This window comes from Rhinoderma darwinii, chromosome 1 (genome assembly GCF_050947455.1).
Source record: "Rhinoderma darwinii isolate aRhiDar2 chromosome 1, aRhiDar2.hap1, whole genome shotgun sequence".
NCBI classification, from domain to species: domain Eukaryota; kingdom Metazoa; phylum Chordata; class Amphibia; order Anura; family Rhinodermatidae; genus Rhinoderma; species Rhinoderma darwinii.
The window spans coordinates 526960876-526976197 of NC_134687.1; the positions used below are offsets into that span (position 1 = coordinate 526960876).

General features: G+C 41.0%; 1 protein-coding gene across 1 annotated transcript in view; it reads left to right on the plus strand.

Annotated features, from left to right (window-relative positions):
• The first annotated feature begins 1539 nt into the window (after positions 1–1539).
• Positions 1540–15322, plus strand: part of LOC142682658 (uncharacterized) — a 44009-nt gene continuing 30226 nt past the window's right edge. Inside the window, exons 1-2 of the mRNA XM_075847318.1 lie at positions 1540–3646; positions 7604–7798. Of these exons, the coding sequence (XP_075703433.1) occupies positions 1540–3646; positions 7604–7798 (2302 nt within the window). The remainder of the gene's footprint in view (positions 3647–7603; positions 7799–15322) is intronic.

A 15322-nucleotide genomic window follows, 5' to 3' on the forward strand; every position in this document is an offset into this window, starting at 1 on the left:
TATATATATATATATATATATACATATATATATATATATATATATATATATATATATATATATATATATGTGTCAAATTCCCTGCAGATCAATTCGCCAATTTTTTGGCAAACTGTGAGTCTGTAGGACAATTATGGAAAATTGTGAGAAAAAAAATAAAATGCCATCCACATTATTTTTAGAATTCTCCATTGGCTACAGCGGTGATAACAATACTTGTTAGAAATGTACATGATTTCCATACATGTTTACATTCAGTCACGTTAATAACAAGAAGTATTTATTTTCTGTCATTTGGATAGAATTCTTGAAACTTTCACAGTGAAGTAATGAGCAGAAAACAAAGGAAAAACAAAAATCGAAAGAGTTTGGATAGTGAAGAATGTAAGTCATGTCCTGTCATTATACAAAGTAGGCATTTATCTATTGTGCCAATTATATGTAGTAAAATAAGTAAGTGGAGGATTTGGTAGGGACCTGACTGGTTTCTGTAAGCAGTCTGCAAACATGAATGTGCCCTATGTTTCATACCTATGTCCCATGATGATGCCATTCCAACAATAATATAAGTTCACTTAGATATACAATGAGTTTTTCAAATATTCTAACTGGTTAATCGTTTCTCACATTTTAAGTTACTTTACATTCATGTTAAAGAGAACCTGTCACGTGGTACATGCTGTCCAATCTCCTGACAGCACACTATAGAGCAGGTGGAGATGAGTAGATTGATACTTAGTTTTGTGAAAAAATATCTAGTACAACTTTTAATTAATTAATTTAAATCCCTGCTGGCTCTGGGCTTATGTATCTAGTGGGCGGTCCAACATGGTGATTGACCGCTATCTCTGTATGCATCAGACTGGATTCATAATCCTGTAGTGAGCAGGGATTTAAATGAATAATTTACAAGTTATACTGAATCTTTTCTCACAAAACTATGAATCAATCAGAGAATTTCATGATATCTGAACCACATATTTGAGTTGACTGCGCTATTGTTTCCACCGAAAAAACAGAAACCTTACGGAACAGAGACAAACGGAAACCATTTGCAACGGCAGCATTACCATTGCAAACAATGGTAAAGCAAATGGAAGCTATGGTTTCCGTTTCCCTTTCCGTTCATGGGTTCCTCCGACAGAAAGGTCTAACGGAACCCATGAACGGAACGGTGACGCTAATGTGAACACACCCTAAATCAAGTATGTCATCCATAACAACAAGTCAATCTCAACAACATTTAGAAATGTAACCATATCCCTGTCATTTTGCATTAGTCTTCCAATGTATCATGTTTTACCATACATGGTTCTATGATTCTAACATTTTTGCATCTATTTTTTAGATCAGCACTTGCCATTTGTTTGCCGTTGCCATTAATCTGAAAACAGCGAAAAGGAACAAGTGAATGATCATTCTCAACCATGTACCTTCCCTAGTGAAGCACAAACACAACCTCAGTGATGTGATAATAAAGACTATGACATTCACCACAGACAAGCAGAATGTAAACCAACTTTAACAACATTTGACACAATGGACAATTTTGTAAAAGTTACATGGCAAGACGCATCTACAATGTCACAACTGGATACAGAGGAGTTCCATCATGATTTTAAAGAACAAGCAGAAGACAATGATGAAATTACAGTCACATCTGATGGATTTCATCTGAATTTGGAAATAAATAAGGAACTAGCTCAAAATAGTAGAACTCATGTTATAATAACCAATGGAAAAAGTCTTAAGAAGAGCAGAAGTTACCATGACAGACAACACCAACAGTGCCAGCATAATGCTGACCACAAGTGGGAATTTATGGGAGATTCGGGGAAGCTCACAGACCTGTCCGAACCAAGAAGTAAGAGCTGTGACAAGCCTTCAATAAAATTAGAGATAATAGGAGAAGGTATTGAAGTAAAATATAAAGCGATTAGCCAAAATGTAAGAGTTTATATAGAATCGAATGAAGTACAAAATAAAAATCATGATGTATTTGGAAGTGGTTATACTCAAGTAAATGATTATTGCTCTACTAGAGGATCATGCAGTTCTTACCCTGTGTCTGATTTTAGTTTTTACGAGGGGAAAGAATTTTGTTCAAATTACAGTTATCCTGAGTCATGTGTAGATGTTCCTCCTCCTCCTGCAGAGTTTGCAGATGATGAGGCCTTACTTCTTGGCGATTGCATTAAACAACCATATTATACATCTACATCAACGTCATCTTGGTCTGAGGTGGAAACTGAGCCGAGAGATTCAACGTATGAGGTGTGCCCTGCAGAAAAAAGTGAAAGCCACCACTTTCAGTACATGAGACAGTGGAAGCAAAGCACTAAGCAACCAGTTCAGCCAAATAAACCCGAATTTAACCAAGTTCCATTTATCTCAAATAAGGAACTAAAGCTGCTTTCATCCAAGTACTGTCACTCAAGAAAAACCGATTGCCCCCTTGATGCCAAAGTAATGAGACGTAAAACATTTCCACAAATAAATTATGACCCATATGTTACTTATAGTCATGCAATGCAATCTTTTTTTGATGTAAAAGAACAGTTGTTTACATCAAATCCTATGGCTCAAGGAAATCAACCAAATGTTTCCTCTGCTGACCTTAGAAGACCACTAGTGTCCTCATACTTTAAAAGCAGTAGGAGACAAAGTGAAGACGAAAACCATAAAACTATTCCGTCTAATCATCCAAATCCAATTTTATATTGTGCCCAAGAAGATGTGGAAAGCATTCATCCCAGTGTTTTAGGTCCATGTGAGAATAGTGACCATCTTTTAGATGTTGAGAATAAGCAGTTGGATGAAGATGAGGACTTAGATGATATTATGAAGCATGCTGAAGAATGCGTATATTTTACCGAAAGTGGGTTTGATGAAGATATGTTAGACAGTGATAATCATACAGAAGTACAAGATATTTCAGAATTACACAGCAAATGTTTTTTAATTCAAGTTACTCCTCCTTCTCAAAGCACCTCAAGAGAATATATTCTAGGGAAAAACAGCAATAGTCCAGTGCCTGCTGAATGTCTTCACCGATCTGATGTTTGTCAGTCTAATGCTTCAGAAACAGAAAATGCATATAGAAAAAGAAGAGGGTCAGTTGTTACTGTTGTAACTGGAGACCGGGACCAAAGGGCGCTAATTCAAGGTGACACTGAGGCACCTGTTTCTAGAGCACAGCGAGAACTTTCAAAAGAGTGTAAATTTTCTGTGTTACTAAGAGACTCCGTATTAACACCTGCCTCTGATGCTGAAGAACCCAATTCAGAAAACAAAATACATAGTTCCTTTGAAGACCAAAGTGCACTGGTGTGCAAGGATATTTCTTCACAAATATCTGAGTCATTTGACCCTTTTTTATCAATGGAACACCAAACCCACATACCTGATGAGCCATGTATGAACGAAGCGAATGCCACTGCGTATCCAGAGCAGGAGGAAAGCAACAACACATCCCCAAGAAACAGTTCTGATAGTGCCATTCCTGGCACTTCTTTTGAGTCAATAAGCTGTCAGATTCCAAACCTGCTAAAGTCTGATTCTGAAGAGAATTATTTAAAAAATTATGAAAAAGCTGAAGAATATTTGGAGAAAATAGAAACTCCAATAAAGAAGGAGAATAAGCAAGGTAACTCATAGTCTTATTATATCATGTTTTATTAGTGTGGGTTTACACGGCATATGTTATAACTAGTGTTATTTTTATGTGACAGAGAGGCTTTTGGACCTACTTATAAATAGTATAATAAAACAAAACATTCAGACAAATTTGTTATTAATAATAATGCACCAGAATTCTTTCTCAAATTGAGGCAAAAAAACTGGCGGACATACCGTGCACCACATTTATTAAGAGATTTAGAGACTTTTTGCACATCACTAGACACTTTGTAAAAGGGGCAAGGTTAAGTGTATTTATAAAATGGGCCAGCTTTATTAATGATGTGCGCTATAATTTTGGCAAAAAATAATGGTATAAAGTAAGCCAACCAAGAGGTGGTGTAAGAAACAGAAAAGTGTCTAATCTATAGAAAGATGCGCCAATAAATTTGGCACATTTTCTGCCTTTCATGTCTACTTTTGAATTGTCTACAATTAAGATACTATTAATAAATCTGCCCCACTATATGTAGTTAGTCAGTTAAGCTTCACATTTTATAAAGTGTGGAAACCATTTTAATCCCCTTTAAGGGTCAGTTCACACAGAGGTTTTTGACGCGGAAATCGCGTCGGAAAATGCGCCAAAATACAGCCGAAAATGCCTCCCATTGATTTCAATGGGAGGCGGAGGCGTCTTTTTCCTGTGAGCGGAAAAAATGGCTCGCGGGAAATAGAATGGACATGCCCTATCTTTGGGAGTTTACGTCTCTGAGCTCCTATTGACATCAATAGGAGGCAGAGAAAGAGTATTTTGTGGCGTTCAATGGCGTTCAATGGTCATGACATGAGCGAAAAACGCTGCAAAAATCAGCGTGCAGGCAGAGCAAAATCTGCCTGAAAATTCCAAACAGACTTTTGAGGCCGATTTTCTGCCTGCAAAAAACTCAGTGTGAACCCAGCCTAACGATGGAAATTGATAATAACTCTGTTAAACTGTTGAACAGAACTCTGTAAATTATGAGGAATGGCAGTACAATATACCATACATATGTTGTATCGCCGTGACCGTAATGGGCTGAGATCTAAAAATATTGTTATTTATTGCATGCGGTGAACAGCGTAAAAAAAACCATAAAAAACAGTTCCCGAATTTCTGTTTTTTGGTCACTTTGCCCTACAAATATTGGAATAAAAAGTGATCAAAAAGTCGCATGTACCCAAAAATGGTACCTATATAAACTATAGCTCGTCTCGCAAAAAACAAGCCCTCAAACAGCTCCGTCGATGAAAAAATTAAAACGTTATGGTTCTCACAACACGGCGACAGGAAAAATACATTCTTTTTACAAAAGTAACTTTATTGTACAAAAAGCTGTAAAACATAAAAAAAGTGCTATAAATTAGGTGTCGCCGGAATCGGACTGACCCGCAGAATAAAGTTAACATGTAATTTTTGACGCGTGGTGAACCCTGTATAAAAAAAACTAAAAGACTATGCCAGAATTGCTATTTGTTGGTCACCCTGCCTCTCAAAAAATAGGATAAAAAGTGATCAAAAAGTTGCATGTACCCCAATATGGTACCAATAAAAACTATAGGTCGTACCTCAAAAAAACAGCCCTCATACCACTACGTCTATGAAAACAAAATTAGTTAAGGCTTCCATAAGTCAGGAAATAAAAAATATGCAGCTGTGCAGGCCTGAGGGGAACATTTCTCCTGTTTCAAGAGGCTCACTACACCCCTTAATAAATGCCTTGAGGGGTGCAGCTTCCAAAATGGGCTCACTTCTCAGGGGTTTCTTTTATTATTTCACATCAGAGCCTCTGCAATTGTGAACCAATACTTTGTAAATCACCAAATTAGGCCTCAATTTTACATGGTACTGTTTCACTCCTGAGCCCTGTCAAATATCCAGGCAAAAGATTAGAGCCACATGTAGGGTGTTTCTAAAACCGGGACACACAGCATAATAATTACAGAGCTGTCTTGTTATGGTGGCACGAGCTGGGCACCACATATTGGCATATCTATGGAAAAAATCCCATTTTCACTCTGCACCATCAAGTGCACACTAATTTCTGCAAAACACCTGCGGGGTTAACATGCTCACTACACCCCTAGGTGAATACCTTGAGGGGTGTAGCTTCCATAATGTGGTCACTTCTGGGGGGTTTCCACTGTTTTGGTCCTACAGGGGCTTTGCAAATGCGACAGCGACCAGAAACCAATCCAGCAAAATCTACACTCCAAAAGCCAAAAGGCGCTCCTTACCTTCTGAGCCCTGCCATGTGCCCAAACAGCAGTTTATGACCACATATGGGGTATTGCCGACCTCGGGAGAAATTGCTTTACAATTGTTGGGGTTCTTTTTTTCCTTTATTTGTTGAGAGAATTAAAAATATTTAGCTAAAGCTACGTCTTATTGAAGAAAAGGGATTGTTTTTATTTGCACTGCCCAACTCTAATAAATTCTATAAAAAAAAACCTGTGGGATCAAAATGCTCACTACACCAGTAGATGAATTCCTCAAGAGGTGTAGTTTCCTAAATGGAGTCACTTTTTGGGCGTTTTCATTGTTTTGTCCCCTCAGGGGCTTTGCAAATGTGACATGGCCTCCGCAAACCATTCCTGCTACATGTGATCTTCAAAAGCCAAATAGCGCTCTTTCCCTTCTAAGCCCTGCCGTGTGTACAAACAGCCGTTTATGACCACATGTGGGATATTGTTTTACTCGGCAGAAATTGCTTTTCAAATTTTGCGTGCTTTTTTCCCCTTTAGCCGTTGTGGAAATGAAAAAAAATAGCTAAACCTACATTTTCTTTGAAGAAATTTAGATTTTAGTTTTCACAACCTACTTCCGATAATTTCTGCAAAAACCCTGTGTGGTCAAAATGCTCACTATAACTCTAGATAATTTCCTCAATGGGTGTAGTTTTGAAAATAGGGTCAATTGTGGGGGGGGGGGGGGTTCCACTGTTTTGTCCCCTCAGGGGCTTTGCAAATGTGACATGGCCTCCGCAAACCATTCCTGCTAAATTTGAGCAACAAAAGCCAAATAGCGCTGTTTTCCTTTTAAGCCCTGTCGTGAGTCCAGACAGCCGTTTAGGACCCTTCAAACAAAAAGAAATTGTTCTAAGTTGATAAGCCTTTTAACATTATAATTATAAACATAGTAGTCTAATGTGAGTGTGGTCTAATTCTTATATGCCAATATGGCTTCTCAAAAAAGAAACTGGTATTTCTACGGGAAAGCCATTGGAATAGTTGTGCTGTATGTCTGTTTTAGCTACTAAGGGTATAGACAATAATGACATTTCAACTAGGAACTGTAATGATGGGGGTAAGGAAACAGACAAGTGAGCCCTAATCTACCCGCCACTCAGTCCCTGCCTACATGCAATGACCCGCCCTAGGCGACGGGGTACAACTGGGCGACGGTCCCTACGCTCAATAAGTGCACGACAGACAAACAGACAAGGGTACACAGAAGCTAAGGGAAATGGGGCAGTTGCCCACGTCAACACCGAGAGCAATAAGAGTGGTGAACGAGCCGAGTCAAACCAAGAGGATACGAGGTACAAAACGCAGAGCAGGAGAGTAGTGAACAAGCCGAGTCAAACCAGGAGTGTACGATGTACCAAACGCAGAGCAGGAGAGTAGTCAGTAAGCCAGGGTCAATATGAAGCAGGGTCAAATAGTTCAGAAGCTGCAGCAGGGCCAGGAAACCAAACGAGAAGAATCACAAGCAAGGAGGAACAGGAAAGGCAGGTATAAATAGACAGAGGGCGGGAGCTAGCTCCGTCTGGCCAGGCTGTGATAGGCTCTTCCACTCCTAAGCCTGCCATCCTGAGTGGTGGAAGATGGAGTCAGTCTCACAGACATAGAAGCAGGTGCAGACTGATTACCTATGGGCGTTGACACAGAAGCTGTGCCTGGCAGATCCTTTACAGGAACTCTGAATTTGTGGTTTTATTTTTAACAGATGTAATACCAGAAACTTTTAACAAACACTTGAAACTGCCTAAAGACTTGGTATTGAAGGAATCTAGAAGCTGTGATAGTCCTCAGGAAGAAGGGTCAGATCGTTGGGCTAAGAAAAGGAAACAGTTCAAGGAAACGAGAAACTGCAATTCAGCTGGAGGCAGCTCAATTACCAGCAACATCACTGAAGAGTCAGGTGATGATTTATTTTTTGATATTACCATTATTTCACTCGCCTTTTATAATGGTTTTATTGATGTACCCAAAAAATCTCCATCAATATGACTGCATTTTGGTCACTTCTGCATACAGCCTAAACACTGTACAATTTCGCAAGAGTAGTTGACATGCTTCAAATTGAGAATTCACACCGCAGGTCAATTTCCGCTGGTGTTTTTTGCGTGTTTTTTTCTGCAGCGTGTGAACGAGATTTGCAGCTACTGTAAATGCTGCGGAATTCCCGCACAGAATTCCATTGCGTAAATTCAGCTGCGTTTACACTATGTGGAAACCCAGCTTTCGGGCATGTTCAGATGTGTCAGATTTGCTCGGGAATTCAGTTTCGGACAGGATTGCAACGGAAGTCCGCAACAGACTTTTCTTTCTTTGTTTGATGTCTATAGCTTTTTAGATTACTTAGTGCAGACATTGCAGTAAACTGACACCTCCAGTCACCCACTGAAAATGTTGGACTGAAGATACCAGTTTCCCACTTTTTCACTCTCTTGGGCCTCATGCACACGACCATAGCCATGTGCACGTTCGTGATTTCCGTGTTGGCCGGCCATGGAGTGACAGCCACGAGCCGCCCGCAAATCGCAAGCTGTGGACATGGCATGGCCGAGGCCATTATTTTCAATGAGCCCGGATCGCAGAACACAGTCGTAATAAGGCTTGCCCGTTCTTTCTGCGGTCCGGGCTCCGGGGCCATGCACGGACCATGAAAACCACGGTCGTGTGCAAGGCCCCATAGGAATGAATGGGGCTGCAGTTCTCCCGTGGATTTTCGGGGGAATTGCGGCCGCAAAAGCACGTTCGTGTGCACACAACCGTGTTTTTCATCCGTAATTACGGGCCGTAACTACGGTCCGTAATTCATTTCTATTTGCCACGGACAGCTTTCCGTATTTTTACGGATAGGTGTCCGTGCTTAAAAAATTATAGAACCTGTCCTATTCTTGTCCGTAATTACGGCACGCACTCTCCCATAGAAGCCTATAGGTGCTTCCGTAAATACGAACGGCTATGGATGTGCATCCGTAAACCGACCTTATTTACGGAAGCGTTGCTATGCGACATGTTGGTGACATCATTTGCAGCCTCCCTTTCTTTTTTTTTTTTTTTTTTTTACGAATTCGTATATACAGATCAAATACAGATGCATTACGGACCGTATTTGCGGATACCGTTACGTATATACGGATAACTACGGATCCATATTTACAGATAGATAAAATACGGTCGTGTGCATGGGGCCTTATGGGGGTTGAGAAAGCTGAGATCTTGGTTGCTGTTTGCTCCAAAAAGCTTCTTTTAACATTTCTGTTTCAGCACAATTGAATTTGGTGAGACTAAAGTAGTTACAAGTGATTTTTTTTTTCCTAAATGACAACATTTAAAAAACGCATGGAACAAAATTTTTCGAATGATATTGTCCACAATGATCAGTTTCTAAAGGAACACCTGTCGTTTTTACATATGCAGGATGTTTTCTTCAGACCCCAAAGTAGCAGAAACTTTTATTTGTTTTTGTTTACATGCAGCATTTTTTTTATTTATTTTTTTACTTTCTGTGCACATGGCTAAGGCCTCATGCACACGACCGTAGCCATGTGCAAGCCCGTGATTTTCGGGTCGGACGGCAGCGAACTGTCAGCCACAAGCCGCCCGCAAATCGCGGGCCATGCACAAGGCCGCGGCCATTATTTTCAATGAGCCCGGACCGCAGAAGTTGGCTGTAATAAGACATGTCCAGTGGCGTAACTACCGCCGTAGCAGCAGTAGCGGCTGCTACGGGGCCCGCGGCATGAGGGGGCCCGTGTCGCCCGCCGGCACGGGCCCCCACCATGGCCGGAGGCTCCGCTAGCAGCCGCTATGGCTGCTACAGCGGGACGCCACTGAACAGTACGGCAGAGCAGGGAGGTATCTCCCTGCTCTGCCATTAAGCAAAAGACATGTATCCCCTATCCACAGCATATCCACAGGATAGGGGATACATGTGTGATCGCTGGCAGCGATAGGGAGAACAGGGGACTGAAAGTCCCCTGAAGTTCTCCATCACAAACCTCGGACATCCGGGGTCTGTGTCGGCAGCTCCGTAGAATTGAATGGAGCGCTGGTCACGCATGCGCATTCATTCATTTCTACAGAGCTGCGCAGACGCCGGAAGTCAGAGGTTAGTCATGGAGAACTTCAGGGGGACTTTCGGTCCCCCGTTCTCCCTATCGCTGCCAGCGATCACACATGTATCCCCTCTCCTGTGGAGAGGGGATACATGTCTTTTATTAGGACACACTGTAGGTCGCATTTTTTTGGGAGGGGGGATGCTGTATGGCGTTCCCTACAGGGGGGGGTAGCTGTATGGCGTTCCCTACAGGGGGAGGGAACGCTGTATGGCATTCCCTACAGGGGGACGACGACGCTGTATGGCGTTCCCTACAAGGGGGGGGGGACGCTGTATGGCGTTCCCTACAGGGGGGACACGCTGTATGGCGTTCCCTACAGGGGGGCTGTATGGCGTTCCCTACAGACCCCCCCTGTAGGGAACGCCATACAGACTCCCTGTAGGTAACGCCATACAGTCCCCCCTGTAGATAACGCTAGACAGCCCCCTCTGTAGGGAACGACATACAGCCCCCCCCCGTAGAGAACGCCATACAGTCCCCCCTCTAGATAACGCCATACAGCCCCCTCTGTAGATAGCGCCATACAGTTCCCCCTGTAGATAACGCCATACAGCCCCCTCTGTAGATAGCGCCATACAGCCCCCCAATGTAGATAGCGCCATACAGCCCCCCCTGTAGGGAACGCGATACAGTCCCCCCCGTAGGGAACGCCATACAGTCCCACCTGTAGATAGCGCCATACAGCCCCCCCTGTAGGGAACGCCATACAGTCCCCCCCTGTAGGGAACGCCATACAGTCCCCCCCTGTAGGGAACGCCATACAGTCCCCCCCTGTAGGGAACACCATACAGTCCCCCCCTGTAGGGAACGCCATACAGTCCCCCCCATAGATAACGCCATACAGCCCCCTCTGTAGATATCTACAAAGGGCTGTATGGCGTTATCTACAGGGGGGATCTGTATGGCGTTATCTACAGAGAGGGCTGTATGGCGTTATCTACAGGGGGGCTGTATGGCGTTCTCTACGGGGGGCTGTATGGCGTTGTCTACAGGGGGTCAGTATGGCGTTATCAAAAGGGGGGGGTTTGTAAAAAAGGCACTATCTACAAGGGGGGGGGGGTTGTGTGACACCCAGGGGAGGGGGGGCCCCAGTCAAAAGTTTGGTATGGGGCCCAGTCTTTCCTAGTTACGCCCCTGGACATGTCCATTCTTTCTGCGGTGCGGGCTCCCGGGCCATGCACAGACCGTAAAAACTACGGCCGTGTGCATGGCCTCATATAAATGAATGGGGCCGCAATTCTCCCGTAGATTTTCAGGGGGGAATTGCGGCCACAAAATCACGTTCGTGTGCATAGGGCCTTATACTTTGTAATCTCCCACTAATGTAAAATTAGATTGCTTAATCCTACTTTGACTATGTGGTCTACATTTACTTGATAGTAATTTGGCCAACATGTGCGAATCAAGCTTAAATTTCTTTACGTCAAACTGGCACATGACAATGGAGTATACCCGATTTATCAGGAAAAAATTCACTTATCTAAACTGGTAATTGTCCTCGCATCACATGCACAGCATGACACTGCTGTATGTTTACCACATACTGTATTAATGCAATACAGTTATAAACTACAGTGAGGTACCCAAAGTACAATGTCCATATACTAGAATACAAATTACAGACCATAGTTGCTAAATGAATTAAGTAATAAGAAATAAGTGAGATATTTAAAAAATTTACTGGTAAGGCTTTTGAGGAAGCGTTGACAAAACAAGTGAAGCTACTATTATTAGGCTTCGTTCACATCTGCGTCAGGGCTCCATTTAGGCGTTCCGTCTGAGCTTTCCGTCAGAACGAAATCCTGACTGAAACAAACGGAAACCATAGATTTCCGTTTGCGTCACCATTGATTTCAATGGTGACGGATCAGGTGCAAGGGTTCCGTCATTTTGACGGAAGCAATATCGTAGTCGACTTTTTCGTTTCAGTCAGGGTTCCGTTCTGACGGAAAGCTCAGACGGAACGCCTGAAAGGGAGCCCTGATGCAGATGTGAACGAAGCCTAATAATAGTAGCTTCGCTTGTTTTGTCAACGCTTCCTCAAAAGGGTTGTTTATTTCTTTCATGCATATATCCACAAATATGCAGGTAACTAAAACCACACGTATCCTAAGGAGGCTAGTGAGTTTATATTTATTCAATTGAGCAGAAAGGTCAAAGAACAGCTCATAGACTGCACAAAACTGAATTCATATCAATAAACACTACAATAGATGACAGAAAGTATAATATTAACCCCTTGGCGCCGCAGTAATTTTTCTGTTTTTCATTTTAGTTTTTTCCTCCCCGCATTTCAAAAGCCAGACCTTTTTCATTTTTCTGTCGACCATAGCCGTATGAGGGCTTATCTTTTGAGGGACGAGTTGTATTTTTTTAATAACACCATTCAATGTACCATATAATGTAGAGGGAAAAAAATTATTTGTTGTGGGGAATGGGAAAAAAACTGTGATTCTTCCATTGTCTTTTGGGTTTTGTGTATACCCCCAAAAAGTGGAATAAAAAGTTATCAAAAAGTTGTATGTATCCCAAAATGATACCAATAAAAACTACAGCTTTCCCCACTATCTCTCTCTCTCTATCTATCTATCTATATATATATTTATAATTTTTTTATTTTATTTTTTAACAATTTTATTTTTTCTTTAGAAAAGTAGTACATCATTAAAAAACGATGTAACTATGGTATCACGGTAATCAAATTGACCTGCAGAATGAAGTTAACATGTCGTTTTTACACAGTCAACATCATAAAAATGATGCCCAAAGAACAATGGAGGAATCACAGTTTTTTTCCCATTCCTCTCCACAAAGATTTATTTTCCAGTTTCCCATTACATAATATGGCAACATTAAAAACTACAACTTGTCATGCAAAGCACAAAGCCCTCTTACAGCTATGTCAACAGAAAAATTAAAAGGTTATCTCCCTTCTCTGCAATTGACTACAAGCTGTTCGGCCTGCAGCTTATCAGGCGCAGGGACGGAATCACTGCGCAGGCCGGCGTGATGAAGTCACTGGATCAGGCTGGTCTACGCAAGGATCCGATCGATGTTATGGAGGCTTGTGTAGAAGCCCCATTCGCCGTGGAAATGGGACCTAAGCGAGTATAAAGTTTTTTTGTTTGGGGGAGCGCTATCTACAGGCCGGGGCTGTGTGGCAGTATCTACAGGCGAGCTGTATGGCACTGTGTCTAGGGGGGCTGTATGGCACTATCTACAGTGGGTGAGTTGTATGGCATTATCTACAGGGGGGGCTGTTTGGCAGTATCTAGGACTGTGTGACAGCATTCTTGTCCTGTGTGACAGCCGTCTCTGCGTGCGATCGAGAGCGGGGCAACGGCTGTAATACACAGCCACGGCCCCGCTCTAACAGCGGAGAGAAGAGAAACCTCTTCTCTCCGCCGTTAACCCCTTGAATGCTGCAATAAAAGCTGATCACGGCATTCAAGGAGGGGGGACTGCACTTTGATCGCGTCACAGAAAATAACTGTGATGTGATCAAAGCCCATAACTTGTATGGCCAGACAGCCCAGGGTCCATTGAAGGACCCCAGGGCTGTCTGAACATATTTCCTGTTGTTAGGACATACTTAGGTATGCCCTAACAACTGCCTGTGTACAATCAGTACACAGGCTAATGTACTGGCATATAGATCTATGCCAGTACATTACAGTTAAAAAATAAAATGAAAAATGAAAAATCCCTTTATGGCATTAAAAAAAAAAGTTAAGTAAATGTCAAAAAAAATAATGATAAATAAATAAATAAATAAAAAGTAAACAAAAATACACAAACATTTTTTCATAATAAATAAACTTTTTAAAATATAAATCCCAAAACATGAAATAATATAGACATATTTGGTATTGCCACGACCGTAACAACTTGTACAACAAATGTATAACATTATTTATGATGATCGGTGTATGGTGTAAAAAAAAATCTTAAAACTGCGGCGGAACTGCTTTTTTTCTGCATTTTCACCCAAATAAAAATGTATACAAAAAATAAAAAAGTTTTGAGCATCAGGATGCAAAGAGAGAAATATAAAAAAATTGTTCTGTCCTCAAGGCCAAAATTGGCCATGTCCTTAAGGGGTTAAATTAAATGGGCTGTCATGTAAAGCATGGACCTGCGGACCCGTTCAGATCAAGAGATGCTCTTTGTAGCTGATCTCTGCTTGGGCTTATAGATAAGTGTCCTAAACAGTTTTCTAAAATACACAACCGATTTAAAATATTGGAGAAACTGTGAAGCCATCCGAGCACCTTATTGATCCATTTGCTTCTATCCAAGGCATTATCATGATTTTATCTTTTGCACACATTAATAAGGTATAAATAGCCAAGGCTGGTGTCTAGCGTGCTATAACTAATTGCTGAAAATTTCAGCTTCACAGGGCTATATGTGACACTTATTATTACTAATGCCTTCGCTGCTTCACACTACTTGCGTCTTATATAACCATCTGTTTTGTAGCATTGTGTTGTTAACTAGATCTCTCCATGATTCATCATGACAAATAATGCTCTCTGTTTAAATAAGTACAATCAGATAAAAATACATGTACTTGTGCTTTATAAGTACCAGTGCTCTGCACGTGGCCTTGGCATAACACTGTCATTATGTTCAATGGCGAATTACACTTTGCAGAATGACCACAAAGGTAAATGTTTATCCTAGACACGTTAATGGACTGATATGTTAAATGGGAGGAGATGTTGTTCGCTGGGTTTAGGAAACTGGTGTTTAAGAAATTGTCTTGGTATTTCTAGTATTGTAAACTTTTCTAGAAGTAATGATACTGGCTTACTGTACAATTATACTAATGATTATATTGTTCTGATGTTTCAGTGTATTATTTGGTTGATATCTCTTATTTTATATGTGATCATGTCTTTGGGCAGCTTGCTGATAGCACATGTGTATTTTATCAGTTAGATTTTGTTTAATTATGTTTTACCTTGTCCATAATACAAAATTGTAGGTACAGGGTGTTATGAATATATAATATATACTATACAATTAGCTCTTTATTGAATCATCTACTTGTTGTTTATTTTACATTTTTGTATTTTGTCACATTTATAATGTTCAAATATTAAATGACTAAAAATCGTAAATTTCATAAAAAAAAGTAACCTTCCAAAATTATATTCCAACAGTTTTTATCATTTATATGTCCTATACATTAATTTATAGCATGACAAATTTAGATATTTTTTTTATGCATTCTATTTTCTTGCCTAGACAATGTTTCTAGATATTTAATGTTACATTCAAAAACTAAAGATTATTTTCGGTTTAAGCAA